At 36.0% G+C, this 14,370-nt stretch overlaps 1 protein-coding gene across 1 annotated transcript; it reads left to right on the forward strand.

Moving 5' to 3' along the window:
- Positions 1-8,704: 8,704 nt before the first annotated feature.
- On the forward strand, positions 8,705-13,743 carry si:dkeyp-73b11.8 (BPTI/Kunitz domain-containing protein). The gene is made up of 6 exons (XM_051885026.1): positions 8,705-8,852; positions 12,566-12,757; positions 12,935-13,111; positions 13,207-13,251; positions 13,332-13,410; positions 13,518-13,743. Exons 1-6 carry the CDS (start codon positions 8,762-8,764, stop codon positions 13,645-13,647), a joined length of 714 nt encoding a protein of 237 aa, XP_051740986.1. The 5' UTR covers positions 8,705-8,761; the 3' UTR covers positions 13,648-13,743.
- Positions 13,744-14,370: the final 627 nt, after the last annotated feature.

The raw sequence follows: 14,370 nt of genomic DNA on the forward strand, positions 1-14,370 counted from the left end.
CTGTATAGTAGGCACTACATTTGGCTTGAAACTTACTTTGGGGGCATTAAAAAATTATGTTCTATATAGGATGAATGTCATTTAATGTGACCTATGGTGTCAGTTGCGTCGCTTCACCTCCATCCATAAATACTCTTCCTGGTCTCATGGCCTCATGGGATAGTAAAGTGTCCATCGAATGTGCACTTCAGAATCCATGTACTTTTCGCCTACAGTTTTATGAATACTATGAATTCGGACTCGGCTCACATACTGTTTTTCATCTACTATTTATGGAAGTAGGCATATTCGGACACAGGCTCAGTTTGCGTTTAAAACCTGTTTTCTTGTTGTTTTTAACTTTGTTAAAAAGTCAGTTAACACTTTAGTATGGGGAACAATTCAAACTTTTAACTAGTTGCTTATTAGCTTGCATATTGGCTGTTTATTAGTGCTTATAAAGAACATTAATGCCTTATTCTGCATGACGTCCCTGAATCCTACCCAATACATAAACTTTAATGCTACAACAACTACCTTACTAACTATTAATAAGCAGTAAATTAAGAGTTTATCAAGGCAAAAGTTGTAGTTAATAGTGAATATGTGTTCCCCATACCAAAGTGTTACAAAAAGTCATTATAGCCTAAATGCATTTTAAAAACACATGTTGTGAATGATGGTGTTTTGCTTTAGAAATTATAACATATAAATCACTGTCAATAAACAGCAGGTTCCTAATGCAATATCTTACCCTATATATAGTTTGACTATATGCCTATATAGGCATGTTGACACAAAGGGTTAATGTATATTTATTTAATAAGAAGTATTCACTTGAGTAAAAGAAAAAAAAAAGAAAAAAAAAAGAAGAAATTTCTGTAATTAAGTACTCACCCTCATGTTGTTCCATCTTCGGAACACAAATTAAGATATTATTGATGAAATCCAAGAGATTTTTTTTTTTTATCCTCAATAAAAAGCAACGAAATTACCACACTCGAGGTCCAGAAAAGTAGTAAAGTAGTCAACATGACTATAGTGGTTCAACCTTAATGTCATGAAGCGACGAGAATACTTTTTGTATGCAAAAACAAAACAAAATAATGACTTTATTCAGCAAATTTGTCTCTCCCGTCATTCTCATACGCTATTTTCGGTGCAGCACTTCCGTGTTTACATCTGAACCCCGGCTCAGTATTATCACTGAAAACTGAGACCCACACAGCAGTTGGTCACTGGATTTACAGAAATCAATTCACTTTTAACAAGTGTTTTCTCAACATTGCATATCTAATCAGCTCCTGACGAACACATGAATTATTATTTGAATTATCACTCAGTCATTTAACCGTATTACTTTTCTTTTTCAAACACATTAAAATGTACAAATTCACATCATATTTACATGCAATGAAGAGATTCCCCAACTTTTTTGTCAGCTTAAACTCTTTGCCCTAATATATCTACTTGAAGCACCCCCTGAGATTTTAAGTTAATAAGTTCAATGATACAATTAAGTCTATGATAATAATAATAATAATAATAATAATAATAATAATAATAATAAAATTAAGTTCACAGTTCTCTGATGTCGGTTAATGTTCACATGCAGGTAAACTAATAAAATGTTTAATTTTTTAGTAAGTGTTTTGATTTTGATTGTTTTTATTTTAAAAGTATTCATTTTAATTTAACATTTTTATGATTTCATTATTAGCTTTTCATTAAACTCACAAACCCCCTACAGATCCTTCACAAACCCCATGGGAAATGCTGTCGTAATGTAATATTTAATGCACTTCATGTTGATGATAACAAGGAAATGAATATATTTTCTTTCTCTGTATTTTTATATCAATATGGTACAAGATTATATTCAAATCAACTTGATAAACGAGTTAGGTCAAAAGTAATCTAAAAGTAATAAAATAGTAGTCTGATTTTATTACCTTAAATGTGTAATGTAATGGATTACATTACTAACTACAATTTACAATTTTTTATTGTAGTTAGTAGTAAATGTAATTTGGAATCAGTAACCGACTACAATTTGTAAGTTATCAACTTGCAATTACTCTTTTTATTTTTTTTTCCATAGTGGAAAGCTTCCAGCTACTACAAGCTAAATCTGTCACATACATATGTCACATACTATATGAATCACCCACTGGAGACACATGGATGATCTTTTAGTGAATCAAAGGTCAAATGAGGGAGACGTGATATACCAGCTCCACTCCACAACAAATATATTTTGCTGAATTGTGTGTTTATGTTTCACTAAAAGGAACAGCCAATGCTGAAACCTGAATCTGCCACATCATTTGTGGAGCCTCTTACTGGCATCATGCTAGATACTATTTTCACTTGTAACCTCTGAAGAATTGTCCCATGGCGAGGTGAAATAATGGTCATTACATTATATTATATTATATTATAAAAAGGTTAGTTCCTGTCCTTGATTCTGATTGGTCAATAGCTGTGTTTTATTCACGATAAAACACGGCTATGACTGTTTCTCCCAACGGTTCTGTGTATCACTACACAACACCCTTAGCAACCACTCTTAGTAACTTAGTTCTCAGTTAATACTGTTCAATGAAGCTTACTGTATTATGTAGAAGAGTATTATGAGAAAGATCGATTGAGCTAGTTTATTACCTGCATTCAGATTTAGCATTTTCCTTCAGGTCAGTCCTATGTTCATAATAAAAAATCTGTTTAAAGGTCAGATGTATTATCTTGTCCTTTTAACAGTTAAGGGGTTTTCCCGTGACTGACAGAGCTAGTCAAAGCATTTGTCAATTGCGTCTTGTTCCGTGTTCACAACAATTCAGTCTTTTCAATATAAAAGTCTTCACTACTGACTGACACACTCATAAAGACAGTCTTTGCCGCCATCTAATGGTGTAAAAATGTAAGTTCTGTTTCTGTTCACGGGTCAGGGACTATTTTTTCCGGCAGAGGGAAGTCTTTTAGTGAAAGTTTACTTCATGAAAGTTGCATTGATACATATTTTTGGCTTTAATATTTGTATTGTGTGGTAACTGTTTTATAAAAGCAATAAATTACTTGAGGCTAGTGCTGTATCGTGAATAAGTCACGGCCGAAGGGCGTTGTTAGGCACGACGCGAAGTGGACAGCACAGCCTCTCGTACCTTATTGTTTACTTAATAAATATTATATTGTCTTCTACACATTTTGAAATTAATTTATTTTAAATTCTGTGCTGGACCAATGCTAATTGTTTTTAAATGTCATTTTATTGATTACTACTTTTAAATAAATGCCACAATAGTTTAATTTTCCTTTGCACTGTATAATCGAATTCCTGGAAATCATCTCCTCCTCTAAAGGCCAATTCACACCGCACCGACAAACGCCAACAACAAACTCGTCTGTTAGAGTTTGTTGGATCGGTGTAATACCCCTGTTGGCGTTGGTAGGAGTCTGTTTTCACCCGACTGAACATGTTTAATCGGCGTTTGTTGGGTCGTGGAATGTCTGAGCAGTGTGAACAGTTTTCCAACAAACGGCAACAAACTCTAACGTAAACTGACCTGGCCACGAGCCGTTGCCATGACGATGAGGCAAATCCCCTGCAAAGACTGCTATTTGATCGCGCCCGCGCCTCACGCACACACAACAAAGCACTTTAAACGTGACATCGCAGCTTGTTCATTATAAAAAATAAAATACCGTTTAAAAAAAAAACATATAAAAAGGTACAATAGTCCGTAGTGCAATCCGTGCCATTCAGCAATAGCACTGCTCCACTTCACCGAAAGAGAGAGGTATAACCACCATGAGAGCAACGCAGGTTTACCTTCAGTTTCGTTTTAAATTAATTCGTTTTGGCTTGTTTAGCTACATGGTTGTATAGGCCTATGGTTCACATAAATAAAAGGGTCTGCGCTAAAAAAAGTTTAAAAACCGGTGTATACCAACCGCAACGCAATGGGTTGCGATCAGATCGATATCTACAGCGCTTCGGATTTCAGGTTAGTATTTTTGTTTTGCCTCAATACTTCAATACAATGAAAATATATATGATACTATATTATTATTATAATAAACTTGCCTGACAATATTGTTAACACGGTTACACGTAGGCTATGTAGATGTGGAATTTTCCCAGTCAGACTTTACTCGTTTGTCGGTGTTTGTTGGGCAGAGTTTTTTCTCATAGAATTCTAAATCCAACGGCCAACTTGTTAGTTGGTGTTTGTTGGCGTTTGTCGGTGCGATGTGAATTGGCCTTAAGTTTATTGCTTTTGAGACATTACAAAGATCTCTGATAATAACTTGATCAAACATTCATGTATACCAACATTCACAGGACTATGTGGTTCACTATGAGGGAACTTGGCATCATTTTGTTCATTTTTGCTCTGAATCATGACATTCAGGCCCAAACTCAGAAACCAGGTAAGTGTTGTTATTTTCAAACGTAGATGATAAAACAAAGGTTAAGAGAAAAATTTGTTTTGTGAGTGATAAAGGGGTTTATGTCTGGTTTGATCTTTTCTGTGTTGAAATAAGGTAAAGTGGAAATATTTTATTTCAAATTCCTATTTGTCTTGATAAAAGCTTTAAACACTTATCAAGTTCAAGTTGCAAACATGATATTAGATGATTAAATTTTAAAACTGTGTAAAAAAAACAAAAAAACAACAACATTCCAGATATACAACTAGCTGTGATGTAAAAATACACTAAAATGTAAAGAACTTTACAGAACAACCTGTACATTTTACAGTTTAAACCTCACCACCATAAGATTAGATTCTGGTCAGCTGGGCAGAGCACGGGACTGGAAGCTGCTGGCAGACTTGAACAAGAAACTCTGCTTCCCAGCTGAAATCGCAGCCACTAACCTGCGACCAGACCTTGTTCTGTGGTCAGCCTCGCTCAAGCTTGTCTACATCGAGCTCACCTGTGCCCTCGGAGGGTGCAGTGGAGGAGGCCTGGGAACGGAAAAGGTTGAGGTACGCTGAACTTGCAACCGATGCGCAACAACAAGGCTGGAACGTGAAGGTACGCCCAGTGGAAGTAGGATGCAGAGGGTTTGTAGCCACCTCAACGTCCAGGCTACTCAGGGAGATGGGAGTGCGAGGAAAGGCCCATCGGCAGGCAGTCAAAGACCTCTCCGCGGCTGCGGAAAAGGGAAGCCAGTGGCTATGGGTGAAGAGAAAAGACTCTGCTTGGGTCTTCAAATGAGTTGATGGCACCTAGGGAGTGAACCTGGGACGCTGGGATTCACTGCTGAACCCTCTGGAGGTGTCGTGGGCCTATCAGCGAAACACCAAGGAAGGAGGGCGCCCACTTGACAACCCAAAGGGTGCCTTCACTCAACTGATCATCCCACGGAGTCTCATCGGAGCCTTAAGTATGCATTAAGGGATGCATTCCTGACGACAGTGCCATCACTCAATGGACCATCCCACGGAGTCTCATCGGTGCCTCAAGCATGCATTAAGGGATACCAACATCAAGTCCTATATAACAGGTCTTAGCATAGCCATGCTGCTACTAAAATCATTTAACACATAATGACAACCACCATAATAACATAGGTGGTAAAGAGAAAGCCACACAATGAAGTTCACCACAAGCTGAGGCAAATACTAATCTATAGAAGGTGCAAGCAGTGTCATACATACACAAATACAAAACACCATCATGGCAACACTGGTGACACTATATTATTTAGCAATGAGATGTAACATAAAACCCTAATGTATGTAACTCTCACAAAATAAGAAACAGGGAATTCTGGGAATGTCAATTTACATTTTTCACTGTAAGATTATTTGTCTTTTTACTTATAATAATGGCACATTTATTAACAGTATTTTACTGTAAAATTATATGAAATGCCCTGACAGATCTATTTTTTACTATATAGCAAGCGAACATACTGTTAAGTTTAACCAATTACCAGGTAGCATTTTTACAGTTTTTACATTTAAAATGACAATATTTTTTACAGTGTGAATTGCATAATTGAGCAAAATGGCAGCATTTGAAAATATAAAATAACAATTAGACCAAAGCTAAGAAATGGCAAAAATTCCAACCCTTTTGGAAGTTGTTGATGGTTCAAATCTGTACAAATGTGTTATGCTTCATCCTGAAAAACATTTTAGACAATAAAAAAAAAATAATAATAATAATTTCCAATAGAAATTGACAAAATGTAAAAAACAAACAAAAAAAAAAAAACCATATGGGATGATTGCAGTGTAATTTCCAGACAGTTACAAATAGCTCATTCAAGTTACAATACTCATTCCCTTGACATCATAACTTTGGCATAATGTAGGATATACACCGATCAGGCATAACATTATGACCATCTTCCTAATATTGTGTTGGTCCTCCTTTTGCTGCCAAAACAGCCCTGACCCATCGCGACATGGACTCCTCTAGACCCCTGAAGGTGTGCTGTGGTATCTGGCACCAAGATGTTAGCAGAAGATCCTTTAAGTCCTGTAAGTTGCGAGGTGGGGCCTCCATGGATCGGACTTGTTTGTTCAGCACATCCCACAGATGCTCGATTGGATTGAGATCTGGGGAATTTGAAGGCCAAGTCAACACCTCAAACTCACTGTTGTGCTTCTCAAACCATTCCTGAACCATTTTTGCTTTGTGGCAGGGTGCATTATCCTGCTGAAAGAGGCCACAGCCACCAGGGAATACCGTTTCCATGAAAGAGTGTACATGGTCTGCAACAATGCTTAGGTAGGTGGTACGTGTCAAAGTAGCATCCGCATGGATGGCAGGACCCAAGGTTTCCCAGCAGAACATTGCCCAAAGCATCACACTGCCTCCGCCAGCTTGCCTTCTTCCCATAGTGCATCCTGGTGCCATGTGTTCCCCAGGTAAGCGACGCACCCGACCATCCACGTGATGTAAATGAAAACGTGATTCATCAGACCAGGCCACCTTCTTCCATTGCTCCGTGGTCCAGTTCTGATGCTCACGTGCCCACTGTTGGTGCTTTTGGTGGTGGACAGGGGTCAGCATGGGCACCCTGACTGGTCTGCGGCTATGCAGCCCCATACGCAACAAACTGTGATGCACTGTGTATTCTGACACCTTTCTATCAGAACCAGCATTAACTTCTTGAGCAATATGAGCTACAGTAGCTCGTCTGTTGGATCGGACCACATGGGCCAGCCTTTGTTGGACCACTTTTGATAGATACTGACCACTGCAGACCAGGAACACCCAACAAGAGCTGCAGTTTTGGAGATGCTCTGACCCAGTTGTTTACCCATCACAATTTGGCCCTTGTCAAACTTGCTCAAATCCCTACGCTTGCCCATTTTTCCTGCTTCTAACACATCAACTTTGAGGACAAAATGTTCACCTGCTGCCTAATATATCCCACCCACTAACAGGTGCCGCGATAAAGAAATACAGTGTCAGTGTTATTCACTTCACCTGTCAGTGGTCATATTATGCCTGATCGGTTTATATACAGTAGTCAACATTTGAAGTGGATCAAAAAAAAAAATTCAAAGTTGTCCTAAGAAGGTTTTATTTACATTTTATTTGAACACCTTGGAGAGAAGCAATACAGTACAAATCACTCTCACTTATTTTTTTCTCCAAATCTAGAGGCCTGCAGTCTGAAACCAGATGTAGGGACGGGAGAGGATGTTGTGATTTATATGCACTATGATGAAGAAAAAGACACTTGTCTTTCCATTTCGGTACAGCGGGCAGGGTGGAAATGCAAACCGTTTCATAACTGAGAAGCAGTGCATGAGAAAGTGTTCAGACAGAGCTGAACAGCTGTACCCTAAAGATGGTAATCATACACTCATTTGTCTGCAATAATACAACGTGAAAAGTTTTTGTATGAAACGCATTTTTATTGACTGATTCATTCTCAAGTGAAACATATTTGACTTAAGAAAATACTGCCACCCTGTGGTTATTTCTTTTATTTTTATTTATTTACAGAAAAACTAGCTTGCATGCTTCCAAAAGAAATAGGGCAATGTACTGGTTTCTATCTCCGGTATTACTACAGTCCTGAACATCACACATGTAAGTCTTTCTACTGGACCGGATGTGTGGGAAACGGAAACCGATTTTTCTCATTTGACCTGTGCAATGCCACGTGTTTCAATGCAGCAGGTATGTGTGGTATGAGATTAAACTTATAGTTAATAGTGATTTTACCCAGAGATATATATGCAAAAACATATACATTTGTACATTTGTTTGAATAGATCTAGGGCTGGAGGACTATTCAGGTGAATCAGATGTACAAGTCGGTAAGTGAAACTTGAATATGATGTTTTCAACTCATTCAACTCATTTATACAATGATATTAATTCATCATTTTCCCATCAGGAATTATCTTGGGCGTTGTGTTTGGTCTTATTGGTGTCATTATTTTCACTGTGGTGATTGTCTTTGCTGTCAAGAAGAAGTCTTCTTACAGCCAGGTGCCATATGAGAAGTGCAAAACGAATAATTTATATTATATACGCATGTAAAATACCCATTAATGTCCAATCAATTATATCTTCTGCTTTATCTGTAAGTAAACTTATTTCAAATTCTGCAAAATAATAAAGTTTCATTTGACTTTGCGTTGTAACAGTCTCTGTAATCAAGTTATTTGAAAGAAAATACAGTAACAAGTCTGTTGTCCCCTCCTCAAAGTTTATTGTTCTTATCTCGAGAAAGTACAAAGAGCAAAAGCATCCTCCCCTCACTGATTATTATTTGCAAACGTTCATCTTCACCAACGTTCACATGACTATGTGGTTCACTATGAGGGAACTTGGAATCATTTTGTTCATTTTTGCTCTGAACCACAACATTCAGGCCCAAACTCAGAAACCAGGTAAGAGTGTTTTTTGTTTTTTTGTTTTTTTTTAAACACAGAAAGGTAAAGATATTTGTGTTGTGAGTTATAATAAGGTTTATGGGGTTGGTCTTTGTTTTTAAATCATTACTTAAAAAGCAAATGTTGAAAATACAATTCTCAAGGTTAAAAAAAAAAGAAGAGTAAATTATGCAAAACACAGTCATATTGTATTCTGTGTGATAAAATGAGGGAAAGTGGAGATATATAAGCATGATCAAAGGTTCCGTGTATGGAACCCCTGTCACACCTTAGAATGTCAGTTCCATTGGTGGCGAATAGGGTTGTGTTCCTTTCAGAATTAAATTAAATTAAGAAAACATTTTAAAGTCCAATTCAGTTTCAGATTTTAAGGTAGCAAACTGAGCAATTTAAATTTAAGGAAGTACAGTTCAAATGATTTTTAAATATCTACATATTTGATAAATTAACTTTTATTTTATGGATAAGAACACTTCATTTGAATTGTTTGAATCCCACTTCCTGTAATTACAATTTAACTTCCCGTAGGGGCCGGGGGCATGGCCAATTCAATTCAAATTCACACTCATGAACTGAAAAACAATGGAAAAGTAGTGCAGTGAACAGAAAAAGGTGGTCTGTGTGAACCGATCCTAAGACAGTTTTTTTTTTAATGAAACTGAATTTGCATAATATTTACAAGAAGATTGGGAATGAATGGTTAATGGAGCTACAACAGCATAAGACAACCAGAAAATGAACAAACAGATTAGAACGGACAAGTTTTAAAAGACTTTACTCATAAAAGACCTGTGTAAACTACAACACTGGGCATTGTAATTGATTTTATTAATAAAAGAAGGACAATTGATGTTTGTGTTTGTTTACTATTGCAAATTTACTTAGACTTACGACTGAAACGATTATCGTTTCAAGATAATATATATTTAACTGTACAAATAAAACCATCGCCTCAGGTTTTTGTAGGCCACAGTCAGTCACTGGTTGTCCAGGTTTAAAATGTAAGTAATCTGTAAGAAATTACAACATTTACAACTGTCATAAAAACTAGGTGTGGACTGTGTCCAGGATAGTTACACATTACTCATTCAAGATACAAAGATCACTCCCATTTCCATGGTTGTTTCGAACAATTTAGCAGAATGCACAACACAATCTCATGGCAATTCATAGCTATTTTACGTTTGGTGAATTGGTGGCTAATTCATATGATTACAATCTCATTCGTATGTTTTCAGTTGCAGTTCAGTTTAAAGACTAAGGAAGATAACTATAATGATAAAGATATAGTTCTAAAAATAGGTCTAAATATAAAAACGACATAATGGCACAGAGAAACTGTGATACTAACCTGGGTAGCGTTTCCCAAAAGCATCGTAAGCCTAAGTTGATCGTAGCTCCATTGGTGGCAATTGTTTTACGATCAACTTAGGCTTACGATGCTTTTGGGAAACGCAGCCCTGGTTTCAATTACAGATTTGCACAAAACATTTGCGATATTTCCTAAATGACGATAAAAAAAAAATAAAAAAAAACTATTGCGAAATGACGGCGTTTCCATTAACCAATGTTATGCGACAAAAACGTAATTTTTTCCTCTCGTAATAAGTAATTCCATAAATTCTGGTGACGGATGTTGGTAGGTTTACATATATCGCAACCACCACACTAGCTATTATTTTTTAATCGAAGGAGACGTAGGCGTGTTATCAAAGCATTAAGGGCAAAGAAAGCCCCTTATACATGGGAGCGGCTGCTTATAAGTTGTTTTTGGTTGGTTATAGTATGCGATTTCACAGAGGATTGTGGCATTTCTTTGTTGTTTAGAATTCAGTTTTCCAGTAATTCATTTCTTTTTTATGAGTTTATTAAAGAACTGTCTCGTCTTCTGTTCAAACATACCGCGCCATTTTTAAAGAATGATCATGTGACTTTTACTTACGGTGATCTGTAAATGCGAAAAAACTGTTTACATTGCAGTTTCGTGAAATATTCCTTTTTCGAATTGCCTGAAAAACCACCTCATGCGAGCGTAAAAGCTTTTTTGCAATATATGGGAGTTTTTGAAAAATTGACGTGTTTTCTTTGGGCGTAATTTGCGAATTGAATTTATTTGCGAATTTATTGTTAGAATCACTGGCTATATCTGCGTTTCCATTACAGATTTGCGCAAAACTTTTGCGATATTTTCTAAATATCGATAAAAAAAAAACTATTGCGAAATGACGGCTAAAAAAAAACTAAAACGTTTTTTTCCTCTCGCAATAAGTCATTCTAAAAGTCACGACAACGGATGTTGGTAGGTTTACGTATATCTCAGCCACTGCACTAGCCATTTTTAATCGAAGGAGATATAGGCATGTTACTCAAGCATTTATGGTAAGGAAAGCCCCTTATACTTGGGAGCGGCCACGTATGAGGTGTTTGTGGGTGTTTCTCCCTCCTATCTGCTTCGAGGTCTTGATAAATTCAAATTGTGGCATTTCTTTGTTGTTTAGAATCCAGTAGTCCCGAAATACTTTTGTCTTTTATGAGTTTAATGAAGACTTCTGCCCAAACATACCACGCCCTCTTTAAAGAATGATTGACTTTTACATATACAGAAGGTGACCTAAATGCGAAATTTCCATTGCAGTTTTGCGAATTATTCCTTTTTCGAATTGCTTGAAAACATGTAAGCGTAAAAACTTTTTTGCGAAATTTACGTATTTCCATTGAGCGTATTTTCAATTCGCAATTTCAATTCGCGCAATTTAAAGGTTAATGGAAACGCGGCTTATGTTTCCATCGAAAGTTACGAATTTAACTTGCGCACAACACTGGAATATCCAAATGCGTTTCAGTTTCATTTTTTTATGTGATTTCCCAAAATGTGCTTAAAAATAAGTTGACGAAAACATAGCTACTTTCAGAAGGAATTATTCCAGCTGATGAACGAATAAAACACTAGCTATGTTTCCATCGACTTATATTTATGCTAATTTTGGAAGATCGCAAAAAAAAAAAAAAAAAAAAAAAAAAAAGTGTTTCAACTGCACGCTCTGAGGTGCAAGTAATTTATGATGTAGAAAAAAAAGAGCCAACTTCCAATTTTATCACAGATATTCTGCGCCAATTTCCCAGGAAGTGACCATTTTGTTCTCTTGAACACATGGGATGTAAACAGCGCTTTGTTCGCAAATGTTTTGTGTGATATTCCAGTTTTGCGCATAAGTTAAAGTCGCAACTTTGGATGGGAAAATAGCTCCTGACATCAGAATCCATCCCGCTTTACAGAGCTCAAGCATTTAAAGCGGCAGACAACACAACTGCAGTGTGCGCTTATAATAAACAAAACGGTATCATCCGTCAGTGTGGACGCGAATATAATTATCGGTATCGTTACCTTTATAGTTTTCGTTTTTGGTGTGAACGGGCCATAAGTGTTGGGGTTAGGGGTGGACCTTCATGCTTACTTTTTTATTTAATAATCGTACATTTTTGTACAATTCACATCGTACAAATTTATACGTAATCGCCACCTCATAACAGTTACATTTTCCTGTGAGATCAGGTTGGAATGTAGCATGTGTAATGAGGGGTTTTTTTTTTGTTTTTTTTTTAATTTGCTTATAATAGTATGTACAATTCACTATTAATAGTAGTACAAATCACTCTTCCTTTCTATATTATTATTATTTATTTATTTTTTTTTTTTCTCCAAAATCTAGAGGCCTGCAGTCTGAAACCAGATGTAGGGACGGGAGAGAATGTTGTGATTTATATGCACTATGATGAAGAAAAAGACACTTGTCTTCCATTTCGGTACAGCGGGCAGGGTGGAAATGCAAACCGTTTCATAACCGAGAAGCAGTGCATGAGAAACTGTTCAGACAGAGCTGAAGAGATGTACCCTACAGATGGTAATCTTTTTACGCACATTTGTCTAATATAATGCAACATGAATCTTTTTGTATGAAATGCATTGTGATTGATTCACTCATTTGTGTACCAACCATACTTTATACGTAAACATCTTTGGCTTAAGAAAATACTGCCACCCTGTGGTAAAAACAGCATTTTTTTTTATTTATTTACAGAAAAACTAGCTTGCATGCTTCCAAAAGAAATAGGGCAATGTACTGGTTTCTATCTCCGGTATTACTACAGTCCTGAACATCACACATGCAAGTCTTTCTACTGGACCGGATGTGTTGGAAACGGAAACCGATTTTTCTCATTTGACCTGTGCAATGCCACGTGTTTCAATGCAGCAGGTATGTGTGGTATGAGATTAAACTTATAGCTAATAGTGATTTTACCCACAGATATACTTGCAAAAACATATATTAATGTACATTTATTTGAATAGATCTAGGGCTCGAGGACTATTCAGGTGAATCAGATGTACCAGTCGGTAAGTGAAACTCGAATATGATGTTTTCAACTCATTCAACTCATTTGTCCACTGATATTAATTCATTATTTTCCCATCAGGAATTATCTTGGGTGTTGTGTTTGGTCTTATTGGTGCCATTATTCTCGTTGTGGTGATTGTCTTTGCTGTCAAGAAGAAGTATGTCATTACAGTACATTTTTGTTTGTGTTAAGCTATATACTTTTTTACTTTCACTTTTTCTGTAATTACACTGGAATATCTATCATTCAATTTTCATTTTCTAGGCCTAGCTCGAAGAAACGTCAGAAAAAAGATGGGAAGTCAGCAGAGCAGCCGCTGAAAGAGCAAGCCATTGAGATGGGAGGAGGGGAAGCACAGCCAGCCACTCTTGAAATCTCCACAGCCCAAAATTGAAATATATGAACTTAAACCACAAATGTACATTGAAACTTTTGGCCAATTACTTTTTAAAGTAATTGGGATAAAGTGATTTTTTTTTTTTTTTTTTTTTTAAAAGAAGGACAGGTAAATATGCTTGACTGTAAAAAAAAAGAAAAAGGTAAATAATATTTCTGTTGCTTATTTACTTGTACTTTATACTTGTGTCTAGTATATTTGGAAGCTCCTTTTGAATTTACATTGTTTTATATGCCAGTCAAACTGCTCATATCGCTAAATAAAATAAAAATTTTAAGTAGAAATGTCTTTATGGTCTTAAATGGCTTGAAACTGTGGCATTGTCTGTCTGTGAGAGAACATCAGTGCATGGTGATAAAGCAAGGGGTTTTCATATTGGGGTACAGGGGGCTGAAAAGTTTGAAAAATTTGAAAAGTTAACATTTACAGAATTAATTTTATTATACTGTTAACCATAGTTTGTTTCTCTGCAGAAATCAAATAAAATGTACAAAAAAAATAAATAAATAAATAAATAAATTGCAATAATAATAAAATGAAAATAAAATAAATAAAATAAATAAAGTTAATATTTACAGAATAAATTGTATTATATAGTTAGCCATGTTTATCCTCAGAAATAAAATAAAATAAATATGAAATGAATAAATATATTGAGATAATAAAAAAAACAACAACAAAAAATAAATAAATGAATAAATAAGTGAATATTTACAGAAT

Source organism: Ctenopharyngodon idella, chromosome 24 (assembly GCF_019924925.1).
Source record: "Ctenopharyngodon idella isolate HZGC_01 chromosome 24, HZGC01, whole genome shotgun sequence".
Taxonomy (NCBI): Eukaryota; Metazoa; Chordata; class Actinopteri; order Cypriniformes; family Xenocyprididae; genus Ctenopharyngodon; species Ctenopharyngodon idella.

Coding starts and splice junctions, on each gene's coding strand:
- si:dkeyp-73b11.8 (XM_051885026.1), top strand. CDS start 8,762: ATGACTATGTGGTTCACTATGAGGGAACTTGGAATCATTTTGTTCATT. Junction 12,758..12,934: donor AGAGATGTACCCTACAGATG/GTAATCTTTTTA, acceptor ATTTATTTACAG/AAAAACTAGCTTGCATGCTT. Junction 13,112..13,206: donor CACGTGTTTCAATGCAGCAG/GTATGTGTGGTA, acceptor TTATTTGAATAG/ATCTAGGGCTCGAGGACTAT.